The sequence below is a fragment of the Cervus canadensis genome, chromosome 1, assembly GCF_019320065.1.
Source record: "Cervus canadensis isolate Bull #8, Minnesota chromosome 1, ASM1932006v1, whole genome shotgun sequence".
Taxonomy (NCBI): domain Eukaryota; kingdom Metazoa; phylum Chordata; class Mammalia; order Artiodactyla; family Cervidae; genus Cervus; species Cervus canadensis.
This window is the reverse complement of record NC_057386.1, coordinates 79,821,808-79,841,288: the sequence shown is the minus strand read 5'-3', so window position 1 is coordinate 79,841,288 and position 19,481 is coordinate 79,821,808. Positions and strand designations below refer to the sequence as shown.

Below are 19,481 nucleotides of genomic sequence, written 5' to 3'. Positions count from 1 at the left end.
AAAGTTGGCTTAAAGCTCAACCAGAAAACTAAGATCATGGCATCCAGTCCCATCACTTTATGGCAAACAGATGGGGAAACAGTGGAAACAGTGGCTGACTTTTATTTTTTTGGGCTCCAAAATTACTGCAGATGGTGACTGCAGCCATGAAATTAAAAGACGCTTCCTCCTTGGAAGGAAAGTTATGACCAACCTAGGCAGCATATTAAAAAGCAGAGACAGAAAAGCGGAGGCAGCGGGGGAAGATGGCGGCGGCCGTTCGGCAGCGGGCCTGGACCGTGGAGCAGCTGCGCAGCGAGCAGCTCCCCAAGAAGGACATTATCAAGTTTCTGCAGGATCACGGTTCAGATTCGTTTCTTGCAGAACATAAATTACTAGGAAACATTAAAAATGTGGCCAAGACCGCTAACAAGGACCATTTGGTTACAGCCTATAACCATCTTTTCGAAAGTAAGCGTTTCAAGGGTACTGAAAGTATAAGTAAAGTGTCTGAGCAGGTGAAAAATGTGAAGCTTAATGAAGATAAACCCAAAGAAACCAAGTCTGAAGAGACTCTGGATGAGGGTCCACCAAAATATACAAAATCTGTTCTTAAAAAAGGAGATAAAACCAACTTTCCCCAAAAGGGAGATGTTGTTCACTGCTGGTATACAGGAACACTACAAGATGGGACTGTTTTTGATACTAATATTCAAACGAGTTCAAAGAAGAAGAAAAATGCCAAGCCTTTAAGTTTTAAGGTTGGGATAGGCAAAGTTATCAGAGGGTGGGATGAAGCACTCTTGACTATGAGTAAAGGAGAAAAGGCTCGACTGGAGATTGAACCAGAATGGGCTTATGGAAAGAAAGGACAGCCTGATGCCAAAATTCCACCAAACGCAAAACTTATTTTTGAAGTGGAATTAGTGGATATTGACTGAAATAGTGAAGAAATCATCAACAATAAAACATGGCCGTGAAGAAACTTACCTAATTAGAGCTGGTTACTATTGTTAAGATAAGAGTCAACTGGACAATTCAAGTTAGAACATGTTTACTTGATCCCTCAACTTTTAAGAAATGTAATCCATTATAAACCCTTGAACTTTAAAATATTTTACTACAGTTGTGTAAAATATCACTTAAAGAGAACTGATTTGCCTTTTACCTCATGTTGTAAACTAAAAGGCTCAATAAAAATGTATCCAAATGTCAAAAAAAAAAAAAAAAAGCAGAGACATTACTTTGTCAAAAAAGGTCCGTCTAGTCAAGGTTATGGTTTTTCCAGTAGTCATGTGTGGATGTGAGAGTTGGACTATAAAGAGCTGAGTGGTGAGGAATTGAGGCTTTTGAACTGTGGTGTTGGAGAAGACTCGAGAGTCCCTTGCACTGCAAGGAGATCCAACCAGTCCATCTAAAGGAGATCAGTCCTGGGTGTTCATTGAAAGGACTGGTGTTGAAGCTGAAACTCCAATACTTTGGCCATGATGCGAACAGCTGACTTATTTGAAAAGACCCTGATGCTGGGAGGGATTGGGGGCAGGAGGAGAAGGGGACCACAGAGGATGAGATGGTTCGATGGCATCACCGACTCAATGGACACGAGTTTGAGTAAATTCCAGGTATTGGTGATGGACAGGGAGGCCTAGCGTGCTGTGGTTCATGTGGTTGCAAACAGTCAGACAAGACTGAACGATTGAACTGAACTGAACAGGTAGCTATATATTTTCATGTTAAATTTACATTTTCCTCCCAACTCCTTTCTCCCATTTAACGTTCTCGAGGTGAAAATGGCTCTGTGATTTTCAGGATTTTGTGGATTAAGACAAATGTCATTTATACACAGAAACACACACACACACACACATATATTTGCATATACATATAGATATATTTGGGCTTCCCAGGTGTCTCGTGGTAAGAATCTGCCTGCCAGTGCAGGAGACAGAGGAAACATGGGTTCAATCCCTGGGTCAGGAAAATCCCCTGGAGAAGGAAATGGCAACCCACTCCAGTATACAGAGCTTTGTGGGCTACAGCCTATAGGGTCAAGAGTCAGACACAATTTAGTGACTAAACAAAAACAGCATGTTACCTGTAGTCACTGAGCTGTAGACATTAATGGCTATATCCCAGGTTTAAACGGTTTCAAGAATTGAGACAATTTCCAGCAGCAGACACTGGATCAGAAAATATTTGAGCTGAATGCTTTTTATTTCATCTGTGAATTCTTTATCTTTCTGGTGAAAGCAATATTCATTAAGAAAACTGTCCTTACAAGTCAATCCAGAGACTCTATTTTCTTTATTTCTCTCCATTATATTGAAACAGTCCTGCCATTATCTCTACCATTTACTGTGTTATTCTTTTTAAAGGACAACATGATTTGAGATGAATAAAAGATAGATGGCAAGACAAGTTACTGAGTTATTAACTATTTTTACTGTGTCCTTACTGTGGTAGAAGGCTTGCAAAATGGAGAGTTATTTTTACTTCCCCAAATCTCTACAATTCTGATTTGGGACTCACTTCTTCAGGCAACCTTTAACATCTGTCATGTTTCAGAGCAAAAAATGAGAAGTCAAAAGGCACTTCAGAGACACTCTATCCTACTGAGACTGCTGTTGGGTTTAGAAGATAAAGACACTAGGCAAAAAGGGCAGAGAAGTTCCTTAAGAACAGGCGGTTCTAGAGGGCTAATCCAAAATGAGAGAGTTTACGGAGACTGAGAAATGAATGGGTTTTAGGATTGTTTTCCTTGTTTGTGTCCTTATCTCTTTAATAGTAGCAAATGTCTGGTTCAGTGGTAAAGAATCTGCCTGTCAATGCAGGAGACTTGGTTTTGATCCCTGGGTAAGGAAGATCCTCTGGAGAAGGAAATGGCTATCCACTCCAGTATTCTTGCCTGGAGAATCCCATGAACAGAGGAGCCTGGAGGGCTCTAGTCCATGGGGTTGCAAAAGAGTCAGATATGACTGAGCAACTGAGCATCTATATATATATAGTTGCTCAGTTGCTCAGTCACGTTAATGTAACATTAACATATATATAAATATATATATATATATTTAATGTTATGTACAATTTAACATGTATTTTTAGATGTAAAGTGACTTCTATTTCATTAAAAGCATGTCAGGCATTAGTAAAAATTATTTGTTTATTTACTTTTCAATTATTTTGGAGACCTGGACCTTCTCTAGCTAAACTAACAACACCAAGAACATGTATTTGGATATTGTAAACGTTTTTGTTACAGAAATCCAAAAATATTACTGATTCTTATGTAGAAGGAGTTCTTATTATTACTTAACTGAAAAGAAAATCTCAACTGTACCTCTTTAAATATAAATGTGTTGTAAGGAATGGTTAATCTCCAGAATATGAAAGGTAAATTAAGAGCAAGAAACTATGCTAAAAGAGTTTCCACTTAAGTAAGTAATTTAGATAAGCCGTTCTCTCTCAGAACTGTAAGTCTGGGCTTCAAATACACCTGAATTCCAAAATGCCTATATTTTTAATAATTACACCTTTTCCCATATGCCTTTTCTGCATAAACTTCACATTCTTTTGCCTAGTTCAAGTTCTTAACTTGGTCCAACTCGATACTGGTTAAAAACTCAATTTCCTTGATGTATTGGGGTCTCCTCCCCATCTCAGGATCAGAGGAAGAATTGGAGGGTTTATGCATTGTCAGAATCCTGTAGGCCCAGGCCCTCCTGCCTTGGTGATCAGGGTCCCACACAGTGCTGCGACCTAGTGGAGCCCTTTTCATCCTGGGCCCGCAGATCCTCTGGATGAGCTCAGAGAGGTGGTCACAACAGTCTCCTGACTGACAGGAGATGCCCCACAGGTTCTCTCTTCAATTTCTCTGGTTTTTATGTATACAGACATGCTTCAGGCCATTAGCACGACAGGATAAGTCAGATATCCATTTGCTACTCTTAAACAGACAAGGACACAAGCAAGGAAAACAATCCTAAAACCCACTCATTCTCAGCCTCAGTAAACTCTCTCATTTTGGATTAGCCCTCAAAACTCCCAGTTCTCGAGGCTCCTCTCTGCCTTTTCTCTCTAGCGCGTTTATCTTCTAAACCCAACAGCAGTCTCAGTAGGATAGAGTGTCTCTGAAGTGCCTTTTGACTTCTCATTTTTTGCTCTGAAACATGACAGATGTTAAAGGTTGCCTAAAGAAGTGAGTCCCAAATCAGAATTACAGAGATTGGAGAAATAAAAATAACTCTCCATTTTGCAAGCCTTCTACCACAGTAAGGACACAGTAAAAATAGTTAATAACTCAGTAACTTGTCTTGCCATCTATCTTTTATTCATCTCAAATCATGTTGTCCTTTAAAAAGAATAACACAGTAAATGGTAGAGATAATGGCAGGACTGTTTCAATATAATGGAGAGAAATAAAGAAAATAGAGTCTCTGGACTGACGTGCATGGACAATTTTCTTAATGAATGTTGCTTTCACCAGTAAGATAAAGACAATTCACAGATGAAGGAAAAAGCTTTTAGCTCAAAAGTATTTTCTGATCCAGTGTCTGCTGCTGGAAATTGTCTCAGTTCTTGAAATTGTTTAAACCTGGATATAATCATTAATGTTCATAGCACAGTGATTTGCTGTTATTTAGTCACTAAGTTCCGTCTGACTCTTTGCAACCCTATGGACTATAGCTCACCAGGCTCTTCTGTCCTTGGGATTTCCCAGGCAAGAATACTGAAGTGGGCTGCCATTTCCTTCTCTAAGGAATCTTCCTGACCCAGGGATCGAATCACGTCTCCTTTGTCTCTTGAATTGGCAGGCAGATACTTTACCATTGAGCCATGTAGGTAGGGTTTCATGTTTATTTGACCAGTAAATAATAGATATAATCATTTCATGACCATCTTTTTTGGAAAGTGAGCTCTAATATCTCATAGGTTAAGGAGAGCCACCAAAGGAAAAAAAAATAATTAAAATAGAGTTAGAATGTGTCTGAAAGACGAGTGGTAAGAAAGGAATAAAATTAAACCAAAATAAAATCAACACTGAATAGTCACAGTAAGACAAACTTCTCCTTTAGAACCAAATGGGACAATTCTTCTCAAAAAAACAAATTCTTGACCTAAGTATACAATTTTCTTTCCAAACATTCTAATTCCATTGTATTATTAGTTATGTGTTCAGAAAGCTTTGGGTAACTACATTTTTGTCATCTCAGAATTCTCTTTTGTCTTTTAGAAAATGAAGACTGTAACACTCAAAAATCCCTTTGGGATTTGTAGATGAAAGCATTATATAGCTATTAAGTATTAATAATATCTATTAGCATAGGAACATTTACAAAAGCTCCTGTAAACATCCTAAAAATTTTTTTTAATGCTCTACTTTTTAAAATGAAAATAAAAAGAGGAAAAAGAAGCCTTCTCTACAAATGGTAGCTTGTGTAGTTTTGTATTTGAATGCTAGACAGGCTATCAGAAACAAAAATCTGTCAAGAAGGTTTCTTCTCCTAAGATTTATAAAAGAACATGAGCTGCCTTAGAATTTATGAAAACTGTGTCTTACTATCTGGAGATATTATGTATGTTGTGTGAGTATTTTCTATCAAAAGGTCATCATCCAAATCTGATCCAAAATATCTTTGCCTTCAATGAATTCTTACTTTATCTATACTCTAAATTCAGTTGTCATGTGTTGTTCTGAAAATGGTATGCTTATTTCAAAATTGAAGCAGCAACTTTAACTGCCAACAGCATCTCTGTATCCCAAGAAAACTGTTGTATGTGTTTCTGGTGAAGGCGTTGAGAGGGAAATTAAATGCAGATCATTTTATGTTTTAGTCATCAGATTTCTAGGTTTATAATTCCTTAATATTTCCACTGTAATTCTACTTCAGTTTTAAGTGAGAGGTCTGTCATTATCAAGCAAAATCAACAACGAGAAGCCCCAAAGAATCCAGACTCTAACATCAAGGGAAGACATGAGAAGAAAAAGTGATCCTAAGATTATAACTTTCAGCCAAATTCAGTTAGTGCACTTGAATAAAAAGAGTAAGGTCAAGTCTAAGAATGTGGATAGGACTAAGATGATCATATATTAAATTACAAAGCTTATAAAATAGTGATTATTATTTTTCACTCATAAAAAATGCCTCAGAGTGTCTCCAGAGTAAAATAATAGTGCTCTGTAGTTCAAACAAAGATCTATATTCAATGGGCTTTCTCAGTATGATCTTACCTTTAAAATTAAGCATAGAGCAGTTATATTTCTTAGTGATAAATCCAAGACAACAATCCATTTCCTTCCCCTAAATATCATCCTTGTTGAAAAAGGACTAGACTGCAAAATGGGTTAAAGTCTCAATGGCCCCGGGACTCTGATACACAGACCCAAGCACATTATTTTTGCTTTAGACACTCCTCCTTGGCCACGAGCACACAGCTACCATCTAGTCACCAAAGCTCTCTTAGGAACTGCTTCTCCACAGATACACTCCTTTAAATTTCACACAGAGTATGGGAGTGTCGTGGAAGACAAAGATCTGAACTGGCAAACATGAGCTCAGCCACCAATCAGCTCTCTAGCATAGAGAAATAGCCCTCCGGCCCTCAGTTCCTCAGGTATAAAATAATCAGGTTGTATAAAGATCAGCGGTTCCTCAAATCAGGTATGCTTCACTATTACGTGAAAAGCTTTACAAAATACAGATTCCTGGATGTATGCCATATGACCATGAAAGTCTCTTTCACTTAAAAAATACTGAGTCCAAAAATACCAAAGAAATAAAGGAATAGCTATGTTCTCCAAAATGTATACATCTTTATACACCTGCTCACCGGTTTTTGCCAGATGCCATTTCAGGCATAATATTGATTGGTTTATATAGTATTCTATATATTAATAATTAATTATAGAATCCTATAAGATGGTGTTTTTTTCATTTGATAATGAGAAAACCATGGCTTACTAACCCAGATTCGTATGGCTGAGACGAGTACTCCTGGCATTTAATCCCAAATCTGACTATAAAAATCTGTTGTTGCTGTTGTTATAACTATCACTATTACCATTATACTGCATTGTCTCTCCGTTGAGTTTGCTATATCCCATGATAAGTGAAATTACTGGGGTATAAAATACTGCTGTGTAGATTATCAAAACATTGCTCTCAAAATGCCTACAATAAATTAATAAATATATGTCATAGGGAAGTAAAGGAAATAATGAATATAAGAAGAAAGGAAGGAAGGAAGGAAGGAAAAAAGAGAGCCAAGTTGTTTATTAAAACCTATAAAAACATGATTTGATCTGCCTAACTGAAAATTCATTTGACCCAATTATGTCAATCCTCCCCAAAACATTATTTCATTGCCAATTCATAAAATAAGAATATTAAAAACAAAATCAGAGGACAATTTAAATAAGGAATACAACCAAATTCTTATGTATTCACCGATTGCTATTTTAGCAAAAGGTAATTCAGCCAATTTCAATAACTACTAAAAGTATACTTAAGAATAATTCTATTTTTACAGTAAGGTGAGATGTGGAGAACTGTGATAAGTTCAGGGTTTAAAATGGTAAACAGGGCAGAGTCCCTTCTATCCAGAAACACAGAATATGTAGAGAGTTAGGGGCAAATAAACAAATAAATAGCAACAGTTTCATGAGGCAGATGCACTGTTACAGAATAAACAGAAACAGCCATAGACAGGGTGTAACAAGGAGTCTCACTTAGTATTTTGACTCTTGCTGACAGCTCTTAAGGGACATCCTGCTATCTTTGCCTTCTGCCTCATATCTGAACAAACTGAAAGAAAACGTAGGTGCTTCCTACTTTGGTGCCAGTGGAAGATTCCAAGTGTACAAGGCCCTACATGTGAGCGCTTCTAAATTCAAGTGTGAGAGCTTCACACCAGTCCCACCCTTTCACCACAATAAAGACGCCAAGCCAGCCTCCTTTTCCTACTCTTTCAAGCCATTTTAAGCCCAGTTTAGAGATATCCTCTCCATACCCAGAGAAGGCCCTTAGTGCAAGTGAGAACTTTTTTATGTCTTAGTATGTGTGCTGTCATCAGTCTCAACATTTGAGCAAAGTTTGAATAGAGGTCCATCCCACCTTTGCAGTATACCCCTCACAAAGACATGGGAAGGGCTGCTTGCCCAAAGCAGGGTATTTATCATATGAAAAAAAATACATGAAAATAATTTAGTTCAGACTAATACTGCAATAGGGCTTTCCTGGTGAATCAGTGGTAAAGCGGAGAAGGCAATGGCACCCCACTTCAGTACTCTTGCCTGGAAAATCCCATGGACGGAGGAGCCTGGTAGGATGCAGTCCATGGGGTCGCGAAGAGTCAGACACGACTGAGCGACTTCACTTTCAATTTTCACTTTCATGCATTGGAGAAGGAAATGGCAACCCACTCCAGTGTTCTTGTCTGGAGAATCCCAGGGACTGGGGAGCCTGGTGGGCTGCCGTCCATGGGGTTGCAGAGTCGGACACGACTGAAGCGATTTAGCAGCAGCAGCAGCAGCTGTGGTAAAGAATTCATCTGCTAATGCAGAAGGCACGAGTTCAACCATTAGGTCAGGAAGATCCTCTAGAAAAGAAAAAGGCAACCCACTCCAGCATCTTGCCTGGGAAATCCTATGGGCAGAGGAGCCTGGTGGGGCTACAGTCCATAGGGTTGCGAAAGAGTCTGACATGACATTGTGACTACACAATAACAGCAAATATTGCAATATTTTCTTTTGTCTGGAAGTTTGTTTAGATAGGAAAAAACATAATAGACATTTGAACACTCCATTTTCACTAAATATGTATATATATTTATATATTATATGTATTTTATATGATAAGCAGTATATTATATATCTTCCCAGTTGGCACTAGTGGTAAAGAACCCTCCTGCCAATTCAGGATACATTACAGATGCATGTTCAATCTTTGGGTCAGGAAGATCCCCTGGAGGAGGGCATGGCAAGCCACTCCAGTATTCTTGCCTGGAGAATCCCATGTACAGAGAAGCCTGGCAGGCTACAATCCATAAATTCAAGAAAGAGGTGGACATGACTGAAGCGACTTAGCAGACATATTATATACAATTGTATATATATATAAATATATTAGGAAAACAGTCTGTAATAGCATTGGACGTTAGAGAATGACCCCAACCCACACACGTGGTCCAATGAAGACTTCTGACTGTAAAGGCTGTAGGTACAAGCAGAGTGAAAACACAGACTGGATCACTGTGCAGTATTTGCTCAGGGCAACTTTAAAGCAAATAAGAATACTTTCTTTCACACACTACCCTCCAACCAATTGCCCTGCAATCCTGTGAATGGAAAGAAATATAGTTTGCTCAGCATTTTAATCTGATGGATCCAGGATGATAAGATGATGAGTATGAAGGAAAAACAGCTACAGAGGATACAAAAATGCTCTAATATCCAGTCCAAAGTAAATATTTAGTTTAGCACAAAGATTCCAGGCAAATATTCAGGCACACGAAACAAATACTTAATTATGGCATTTTGGAAAACTAAGTTAAAGAAATTTTTCCAAGCAGAGAAGATATTTAAAAGGGATAAGTACCTATGAAAAGAAATAAGGTGATCAGAACACTTTCAGCTGCGACTCCTGGTGGCCCAGTGGTTAACAATCTGTGTTTCCACTGGAGAGGGGACAGGTTGGATCCCTGGTAGGGGAACCAATATCCCACATGACTTGTGGTATAGTATACACCGTGCATGAAGAAACTCCAGAAAGTAACAACATGGATGAAGAAGCAATAATCCAAGAAGTAATACTAGAAATTTTCACTGCATTAAAGAATCCACTAGAATATGCATATTTAATGGGACCACTGAGTTTCAAAAAGAATTTTTGAATGAAAATTAACAAAACAAATTCAGACGAAGAGTTTTATTTCAAAGTTATATTTCAAAGTTTTGCAGAATTCTGGACAGATTTTTGGACTGGAACGCAAAAGTATGAAGTCAAGAGACACCTGGAGTGACAGGCAAATTTGACCTTCAAGTACAGAATGAAGCAGGGCAAAGGTTAACAGAGTTTTGCCAAGAGAATGCACTGGTCACAGAAAACACCCTCTTCCAACAACAGAAGAGAAGACTCTACACATGGACATCATCAGATGGTCAATATCGAAATCAGATTGATTATATTCTTTGCAGCCTAAGATAGAGAAGCTCTATATAGTCAGAAAAAACAAGACCAGAAGCTGACTGTGGCTCAGATCATGAATTCCTTATTGACAAATTCAGACTTAAATTGAAGAAAATAGGGAAAACCACTAGACCATCCAGGTATGACCTAAATTAAATCCCTTATGATTATATAATGGAAGGGAAAATTAGATTCAAGTGATTATATATTGTACAGAGAGTACCTGAAGAACTATGGATGGAGGTTTGTGATATTGTACAGGAGACAGGGATCAAGACCATCCCCAGGAAAAAGAAATGCAAAAAGGCAAAATGGTTGTCTGAGGAGGCCTTACAAATAGCTGAGAAAAGAAGACAAGCTAAAGGCAAGGAGAAACAGAAAGATATACCCATTTGAATACAGAGTTTCAAAGTATAGCAAGGAGAGATAAGAAAGCCTTCCTCAGTGATGAGTACAAAGAGACAGAGGAAAACAATAGAATGGGAAAGACTAGAGATCTCCTCAAGAAAATTAGAGATACCAAGGGAACATTTCATGCAAAGAAAGGCACAATAAAGGACAGAAATAGTATGAGCCAAACAGAAGCAGAAGATATTCAGAAGAGGTGGCAAGAATACACAGAACAACTATACAAAAAAGATCTTCATGACCCAGATAGCCACGATGGTGTGATCACTCACTTAGAGCCAGACATCCTGGAATGTGAAGTCAAGTGGGCCTTAGGAATCATCACTCTGAGCAAAGCTACTGGATGTGATGGAGTTCCAGTTGAGCTATTTCAAATCCTGAAAGATGATGCTGTGAAAGTGCTACACTCAATATGTCAGCAAATTTGGAAAACTCAGCAGTGGCCACAGGACTCAGAAAGGGCTGTTTTTTCCCCAATCCCTAAGAAAGGCAATGACAAAGAATTTTCAAACTACCGCACAATTGCACTCATCTCACACACCAGCAAAGTAATGTTCAAAATTCTCCAAGCCAGGCTTCAACAGTCCATGAACTGTGAACTTCCAGATGTTCAAGCTGGATTTAGAAAAGACAGAGGAACCAGAGATCAAATTGCCAACATCCGTTAGATCATCGAAAAAGCAAGAGAGTTCCAGAAAGACATCTACTTCTGCTTTATTGACTATGCCAAAGCCTTTGACTGTGTGGATCACAACAAACTATGAAAAATGCTTCAAGAGATGGGAATACCAGACCACCTTACCAGTCTCCTCAGAAATCTATATTCAGGTCAAGAAGAAGCAGTTAGAACTCGACATGGAACAACAGACTGGTTCCAAATCAGGAAAGGACTACATCACAGTATATATTGTCACCCTGTTTATTTAACTTATATGCAGAGTGCATCATGTGAAATGCTGGACTGGATGAAACACAACCTAGAATCAGGGAGAAGTATCAATAAACCCAGAGGTGCAGATGACACCACCCTTATGGCAGAAAGTGAAGAACTAAAGAGCCTCTTGATGAAAGTGAAATAGGAGAGTAAAAAAGTTGGCTTAAAACTCAACATTCAGAAAATGAAGATCATAGCATCTGGTCCCATCACTTCATGGCAAATATATGGGGAAAAAATGGAAACAGTGACAGATTTTATTTTGGGGGGCTCCAAAATCACTGCAGATGGTAATTGCAGCCATGAAATTAAAAGATGGTTGCTCCTTGGAAGAAAAGCTATGACCAACCTAGACAGCATATTTAAAAGCAGAGACATTACATTACCAACAAAGGTCCATCTAGTCAAAGCTATGGTTTTTCCAGTAGCCATGTATGGATGTGAGAATTGGACCATAAAGAAAACTGAGGGCTAAAGAACTGATGCTTTTGAGAAAACTCAAAGTGGTGTTGGAGAAAACTCTTCAGAGTCTCTTGGCCTGCAAGGGGATCAAACCAGTCAATCCTAAAGGAAATCAGTCCTGAATATCCATTGGAAGGATTGATGCTGAAGTTGAAACTCCAACACTTCGGCCACCTGATATGAAGAACTGACTCATTGGAAAAGACTCTGATGCTGGGAAAGATTGAAGGCAGGAGGAGAAGAGGATGACAGAAGATGAGTTGGTTGGATGGCATCACTGACTCAATGGACATGAGTTTGAGCAAGCTCCGAGAGTTGGTGATGTACAGGGAAGCCTGGCATGCTGCAGTCCATGGGGTTGCAAAGAGTCAGACATGACTGAGCAACTGAACTGAACTGAAATGGACCCTTTTTTTTTAACAGCCAAAAAATGCAATAAAATCACACTTATCTACAAAACTAAATGTAAGAGATGCTGTTTGAAATAGGGAAAGATTATGGTTCTATAAATCTCCATCAGCCAAACTACCATTCAGTTAAGTGATTACTTTCCAACTCAAAACTGTAACAATAGATGCAAGAGCATATAAACTTTTGAAAACAATTACTTGTAGAATTAGCTAATGCAACAGGGTAAAATGATTGGGAATAAAGATTCTAAGAACAGAGAACTCATGGTACTAAAGAAATATTTAGAAGTTAAGAAGCTGCAAATTAGCACTTTATTTTTCAAAAAGCCAATAAAATAAGATAATCTCCAAAGCATTTGTTGCACTAATAAGGAGAAACAATAAATTCGATTGGATATTTGATAATAGATGTCTTAGTAAAATTGTATTAATTAACAAGATAATAAGGAAGATTAGAAATTATGATTAGGACAACAGCCTTGAAGAAAATTCTGAAGGTGCTTTCAACTACGCCTAAAGAATAATGGATACAAAGTCTTAATAACAAAAATATATGCAATCTTTAAGGATTAGATAAAAATGTTATTAAAATCTATGATAATTTTCATTTTTAAAAAGCTAGAATAGCCTGATCAGTGATCAAGATGATTTAGAGCAGCAGGAATGAGGTGATTGTTTTTGTGTTATGTATATAGATCTGTCAGGTTCTTTCTTTTTATGTCAGGTTTTTCCTTTCTTTTTTTTTAAAAAATAAGAAATGATAGGCTAATGCTAACTGATCTAATGTATTTATTCCCAATGCAACACCTATTATCTGCCCTTTATATTCGCTCCCCCCTGTACTTGCCAAGCCAACTAAAATTAACCTATGTTTTAAAGTTACTGTCTAAGGAAACAGAAGAAGGCACAGGGAAATGCCAGCAGTTTCCAAAAGAGGAACACGAACAAAACTGAAAAATCAAAAGAAATTACCACAAAGTTGACGAAGAGACTAACTATGGAAAGTTCATAGTGAAATGGAGGTATGGAATTCCACTTCTCAACCCCTCCAATCTATCTTTTCCATGTTACAAAATTCCTAAGTGTTTCTAGTCTATGAAACTTTTCTGTGTCCCGAAGGTGTCAGGGAGCTATTTTATTTGAATATTAATTTAATCATATCAATATAATTTTGAAAGGAGGAGATCTATAGAAATGCAATCTCAAAAATATACAAGCAACTCCTGCAGCTCAATTCCAGAAAAATAAATGACCCAATCAAAAAATGGGCCAAAGAACTAAACAGACATTTCTCCAAAGAAGACATACAGATGGCTAACAAACACATGAAAAGATGCTCAACATCACTCATTTTCAGAGAAATGCAAATCAAAACCACAATGAGGTACCATTACACGCCAGTCAGGATGGCTGCTATCCAAAAGTCTACAAGCAATAAATGCTGGAGAGGGGGTGGAGAAAAGGGAACCCTCTTACACTGTTGGTGGGAATGCAAACTAGTACAGCCACTATGGAGAACAGTGTGGAGATTCCTTAAAAAACTGGAATAGAACTGCCATATGACCCAGCAATCCCACTTCTGGGCATACACACTGAGGAAACCAGATCTGAAAGAGACACGTGCACCCCAATGTTCATCGCAGCACTGTTTATAATAGCCAGGACATGGAAGCAACCTAGCTGCCCATCAGCAGACGAATGGATAAGGAAGCTGTGGTACATATACACCATGGAATATTACTCAGCCGTTAAAAAGAATTCATTTGAATCAGTTCTAATGAGATGGATGAAACTGGAGCCCATTATACAGAGTGAAGTAAGCCAGAAAGATAAAGACCAATACAGTATACTAACACATAATATGGAATTTAGAAAGATGGTAACGATAACCCTATATGCAAAACAGAAAAAGAGACACAGAAATACAGAACAGACTTTTGAACTCTGTGGGAGAATGTGAGGGTGGGATGTTTCAAAAGAACAGCATGTATACTATCTATGGTGAAACAGATCACCAGCCCAGGTGGGATGCATGAGACAAGTGCTCGGGCCTGGTGCACTGGGAAGACCCAGAGGAATCGGGTGGAGAGGGAGGTGGGAGGGGGGATCGGGATTGGGAATACATGTAAATCCATGGCTGATTCATATCAATGTATGACAAAACCCACTGGAAAAAAAAATTTTAAAAATAAAAAAAAAAAAAAAGAAATGCATTCAGTTACCACTCTGAGCAGAAAGCCAAATAACAACTTTATGTGTCTCTATAACTTAAATACCAAGAAGAAAAAGTTTTAATAGTCTTTAAGAGACAGATATATTAAACTTTAAGAGAGAACACATTTTTACAAAACTGGTTTTAATTTTAATGGATTTTTAAGGTTTCTCCTGTACTCAATATATGTCACATTGTATTAATTTAATTTAAAAATTATTAACATTATGGGAATACTGACACAATCTTTATGTTTAGGGATATCCATACTCTCTTCTTCCAGTTTTATTGTGAACATTATCCTGAAAACAGTTGAACATAAAGCTTAGTATATTTCTTAAAATGTTCCTTGCATTTATGGGGATTTCTTCAGCTTTTACTCCTATTAAATCTAATAGTAAGTTTACAAGTGTATAAAGAAGTCTACTGAGTTGATTTCACAGCTATCAGTTAGTAAAAATAAAACACATTTATATACATCGTCACAAAAATAACAACAAAATAAAAATTTGTCTTACTTTTTTAAAGTAAACTGATAATTTCATAAGAGATCATTCAGTCCTTATATTGATTTACTTATTGTTAATAAGAGGAGCCTGCTCAAGAGATAACTTGTTTCTACAATTTTCATTTTGCCATTTTTTGAAAAATGACAAACATTTGCCAATACAGACATATGTTGATGATACTTCAAGTTTGGCTCCAGGACAACGTAATAAAGTGAATATAAAAATAAAGTGAGTTACAGAAAGTTTTTTGGTTTCTTAGTGAACAGTTATGTATACACTATAATGTAATCTATTATACAGTAATATTATGCCTTAAAAATAATGCATTTACTTTAAAAATACTCTATTGCTAAAAAAAGTCAAAAATTACAGTACGATATGTATGTCAAAGATCACCATGATAAATACAATAATAATGAAAAAGCCTGAAATACTGTGAGAACTATCAAACTGTGACAGAGATATGAAGTGAGAAATGCTATTGAAAAAATGGTGCCAATAGACTTGCTTGAGAAAGGGTTGTCACAAATCTCTAATTTATAAAAAACACAGTATTTGTGAAGCACAATAAAGCCAAGAGCAATAAAACAAAATATACCTGTATATTAAATCTTCATTTTTCTTTCTTCTGGGAATGAAGTGAAAGTGTCCTAAGAAGAGTAGAAAATGAAGATTTTAATACTGAAGCAGGTTCTTATACATCTGCATATCAAATAAGAAATTATATAGGTTACAAAAACCTCAAATATAAACTTATTAGATATTCAGAGCCATTTTGTTATGAATTGAATTGTTTCTATTTATGAAAATGCGATTTATCACACTTATTCTCTCAGATTTGCTGAACAACTTTAAGTAAATAACTTTGTTTTTACAGAATATACTTTCCACTAGCTAACAGGGAAACAGCAAGGTCAAAAATGTAATGTTTTTTAACCAAAGGAATAGTAGAAGCAAAGAGAACCTACTATAAGTTAAAAAAATTTACATTTTTAAGATTTTAATTAAAATTGAAAAGTGAGGAATTTTACTTATGTTTAATAAGTGTCTAAATCATCTAACTCTCATTAGGAGCTTGAAATCTAAGAAGTTAGATATTTTAGAAATAGACATTAAACAGGGTCTTTTTTTTTCATTTATTTTTATTAGTTGGAAGCTAATTACTTTACAATATTATAGTGGTTTTTGCCATACATTGACATGAATCAGCCATGGATTTACATGTGTTCCCCATCCCGATCCCCGCCTCCCGCCTCCCTCTCCATCCCACCCCTCTGGGTCTTCCCAGTGCACCAGCCCTGAGCACTTGTCTCATGCATCCAACCTGGGCTGGTGATCTGTTTCACCCTTGATAGTATACTTGTTCCAATGCTGTTCTCTCAGAACATCCCACCCTCGCCTTCTCCCACAGAGTCCAAAAGTCTGTTCTGTACATCTGTCTCTTTTTTTGTTTTGCATATAGGGTTATCGTTACCATCTTTTTAAATTCCATATATATGTGTTAGTATACTGTATTGGTCTTTATCTTTCTGGCTTACTTCACTCTGTATAATGGGCTCCAGTTTCAGCCATCTCATTAGAATGGATTCAAATGAATTCTTTTTAATGGCTGAGTAATATTCCATTGTGTATATGTACCATAGCTTCCTTATCCATTCATCTGCTGATGGGCATCTAGGTTGCTTCCATGTCCTGGCTATTATAAACAGTGCTGCGATGAACATTGGGGGTGCACGTGTCTCTTTCAGATCTAGTTTCCTTGGTGTGTATGCCCAGGAGTGGTATTGCTGGGTCATATGGCATAAACAGGGTCTTAAGTCAGATGATTTTAAAGAAGCTGTTTAAATGACATCTGTTCTACAATTTGGCTATATGATTTACTAATTCTTTACTAAAATAATATTTACATTAATTTTATTTGATAGCTTTTGTTTGACCTTTTTATTCTTACTTAACAAACTCTTTAATGAATAGGGTGATATATTTCTCAGCATCTCCCCTCAATTTCCCTTACAAGATTCTCTTCAGTTGATATATTTTGACCGTGAGACAAGTGCGTGTTGTTGGTGTTCTGTTGCCAAGTTGTGTCTGACTCTTTGTAATCCCATGTATTGCAGCATGTCAGGCTTCATTTTCCCTCACCATCTCCCGGAGTTTGCCCAAGTTCATGTCCATTGAATCGGTAATGCATTTCTACCATCTCATCCTCTGTACACTGTCTTCTGCCTTCAATCTTTCCCAGCATCAGGGACTTTTCCAATGAGTCATCTCTTCATATCAGGTGACCAAAGTATTAGAGCTTCAGTTTCAGCATCAGTCCTTCTATGAGTATTCACAGTTGACTTCCTTTAAGATTGACTGGTTTGATCTACTGACTGTCCAAGGGACTCTCAAGAGTCTTCTCCAGCATCATAGTTCAAAAGCATTAATTCTTCAGCATTTTGCCTTCTTTATGGTCCAGATCTCACATCAGTACATGACTACTGGAAAGACTACTGCCTTGACTATTTGGACCTTTGTTGGCAAAGTGATGTCTTTGCTTTTTAACACATTGTCTAGGCTGTCATAGCATTTCTACCAAGAAGCAATCATCTTCTAATTTCATGACAGCAGTCACCATCCATAGTGATTTCAGAGCCCAAGAAGAGGAAATCTGTCATTGCTTCCACACTGTCTCCTATTTGCCATGAAGTGATGGGACCAGATGCCATGATCTTAGTTTTGGGGATGTTGAGCTTTAAGCCAGCTTTTTATTCTCATCTTTCACCCTCATCAAGAGATTCTTTGGGTTTCCCTGGTGGCTCATATGGTAAGGAGTCTGTCAGCAATGTGGGAGACCCAGGTTCAATCCCTGGCTTGGGAAGATTCCCTGGAGAAGAAGTGAAGTGAGGTGAAGTCACTCAGTTGTGTCCGACTCTTTGTAACCCCACGGACTGTAGCCTACTATGTTCCTCCGTTCATGGGATTTTCCAAGCAAGAATACTGGAGTGGGTTGCCATTTCCTTCTCCAGTAGGTCTTCCCAACCCAGTGACTGAACCTGGGTCTCCTGCATTGTAGGCAGACGCTTTACCGTCTGAGCCACCAGGGAAGTCCTCCAGTATTCTTACCTTGAAAATGCCATGGATGGAAGAGCCTGGCAGGCTACCATCCATGGGGTCACAAAGATCTGGACATGTCTGAGACTCCACTTTCAGTTTTAAGAGACTATTAAGTTCCTTTTTGCTTTCTGCCATTATGGTAGTATCATCTGCATATCTGAGGTTGTTGCTATTCCTCCTGACAATATTGATTTCAGCTTGTAACTCATCCAGCCTGACATTTTGTATGATGTGCTCTGCATATACATGATCCACTGGAGGAGGGAATGACAAACCACCCCAGTATACTTGCCATGAGAACCCCATGAACTGTATAAAAAGGAAAAAAGATATGACACCAAAAGATGACCTGGATCCCCCGGGTCAGAAGGGATCCAATATGTTACTGGGGAAGAGCAAAGGACAGCTGCTATTAGCTCCAGAAAGAATGAAGTGGCTGGGTCAAAGCAGAAACAATTCTCACTTGTGGATGTGTCTGGTGATGAAAGTAAGACCTGGTGCTGTAAAGAACAGCATTGCATAGGAACCTGGAATTTTAGGCCCATGAATCAAGGTAAATTGAAAGTGGTTAAGGAGGAGATGGCAAGAGTAAACATCAATATCTTAGGAATCAGTGAACTAAAATGGACAGGGATAGGTGAAGTTAATTCAGATGACCATTATATCTACTTCTGTGGGCAAGAATCCCTTCCAAGAAATGGAGTAGCCCTCACAGTCAACAAAAGAGTCCAAAATGCAGTACCTGGGTGCAATCTCAAAAGTGACAGAATGATCTCGGTTAGTCTTCAAGGCAAACCATTCAAAATCACAGTAATTCAAGTCTATGTCACAAACACCAATGCTGAATAAACTGAAGTTGATCATATATATATATATATATATTCTGTTAATCACAGGGGATTGAAATGCAAAAGTAGGAAGTCAAGAGAAAAATACATAGCTAAGAACTAATAGTTCATAGAGAGGGTTCAATACTTTTTCTTAAACCAGCTATTAGTCCCCTGAAGAGAATCTGTCTATATCTATCAGAGTGTTTTTAATTGATGTGTTTTAGGTATATGTGTATATTCATTCATCATTATTCCTAGATAATGTCATAATTGAATCCTTTCTCTCTTTACCATTTAAAATATCAAATAATGGTAACTAAAAATATGTTTGAACCTCTAACATTAGGGTACACAGTATTTCAATGTTATCGTATAACTTTTATTTCATATACTTCATTTCTATAAAAGGTAGAGTGTCCACCTCTCACACAAAAGAAGAATTTTATACTTAGCT

The 19,481-nt window shown here is 37.5% G+C and overlaps 1 protein-coding gene across 1 annotated transcript; it reads left to right on the top strand.

The window, feature by feature from the left end:
* The first annotated feature begins 229 nt into the window (after positions 1-229).
* On the top strand, positions 230-968 carry LOC122452569 (peptidyl-prolyl cis-trans isomerase FKBP3-like). The gene has a single exon (XM_043486321.1). The coding sequence runs from the start codon at positions 246-248 to the stop codon at positions 918-920; it is 675 nt and encodes a 224-aa protein (XP_043342256.1). The 5' UTR covers positions 230-245; the 3' UTR covers positions 921-968.
* Positions 969-19,481: the final 18,513 nt, after the last annotated feature.

Coding starts and splice junctions, on each gene's coding strand:
- LOC122452569 (XM_043486321.1), top strand. CDS start 246: ATGGCGGCGGCCGTTCGGCAGCGGGCCTGGACCGTGGAGCAGCTGCGC.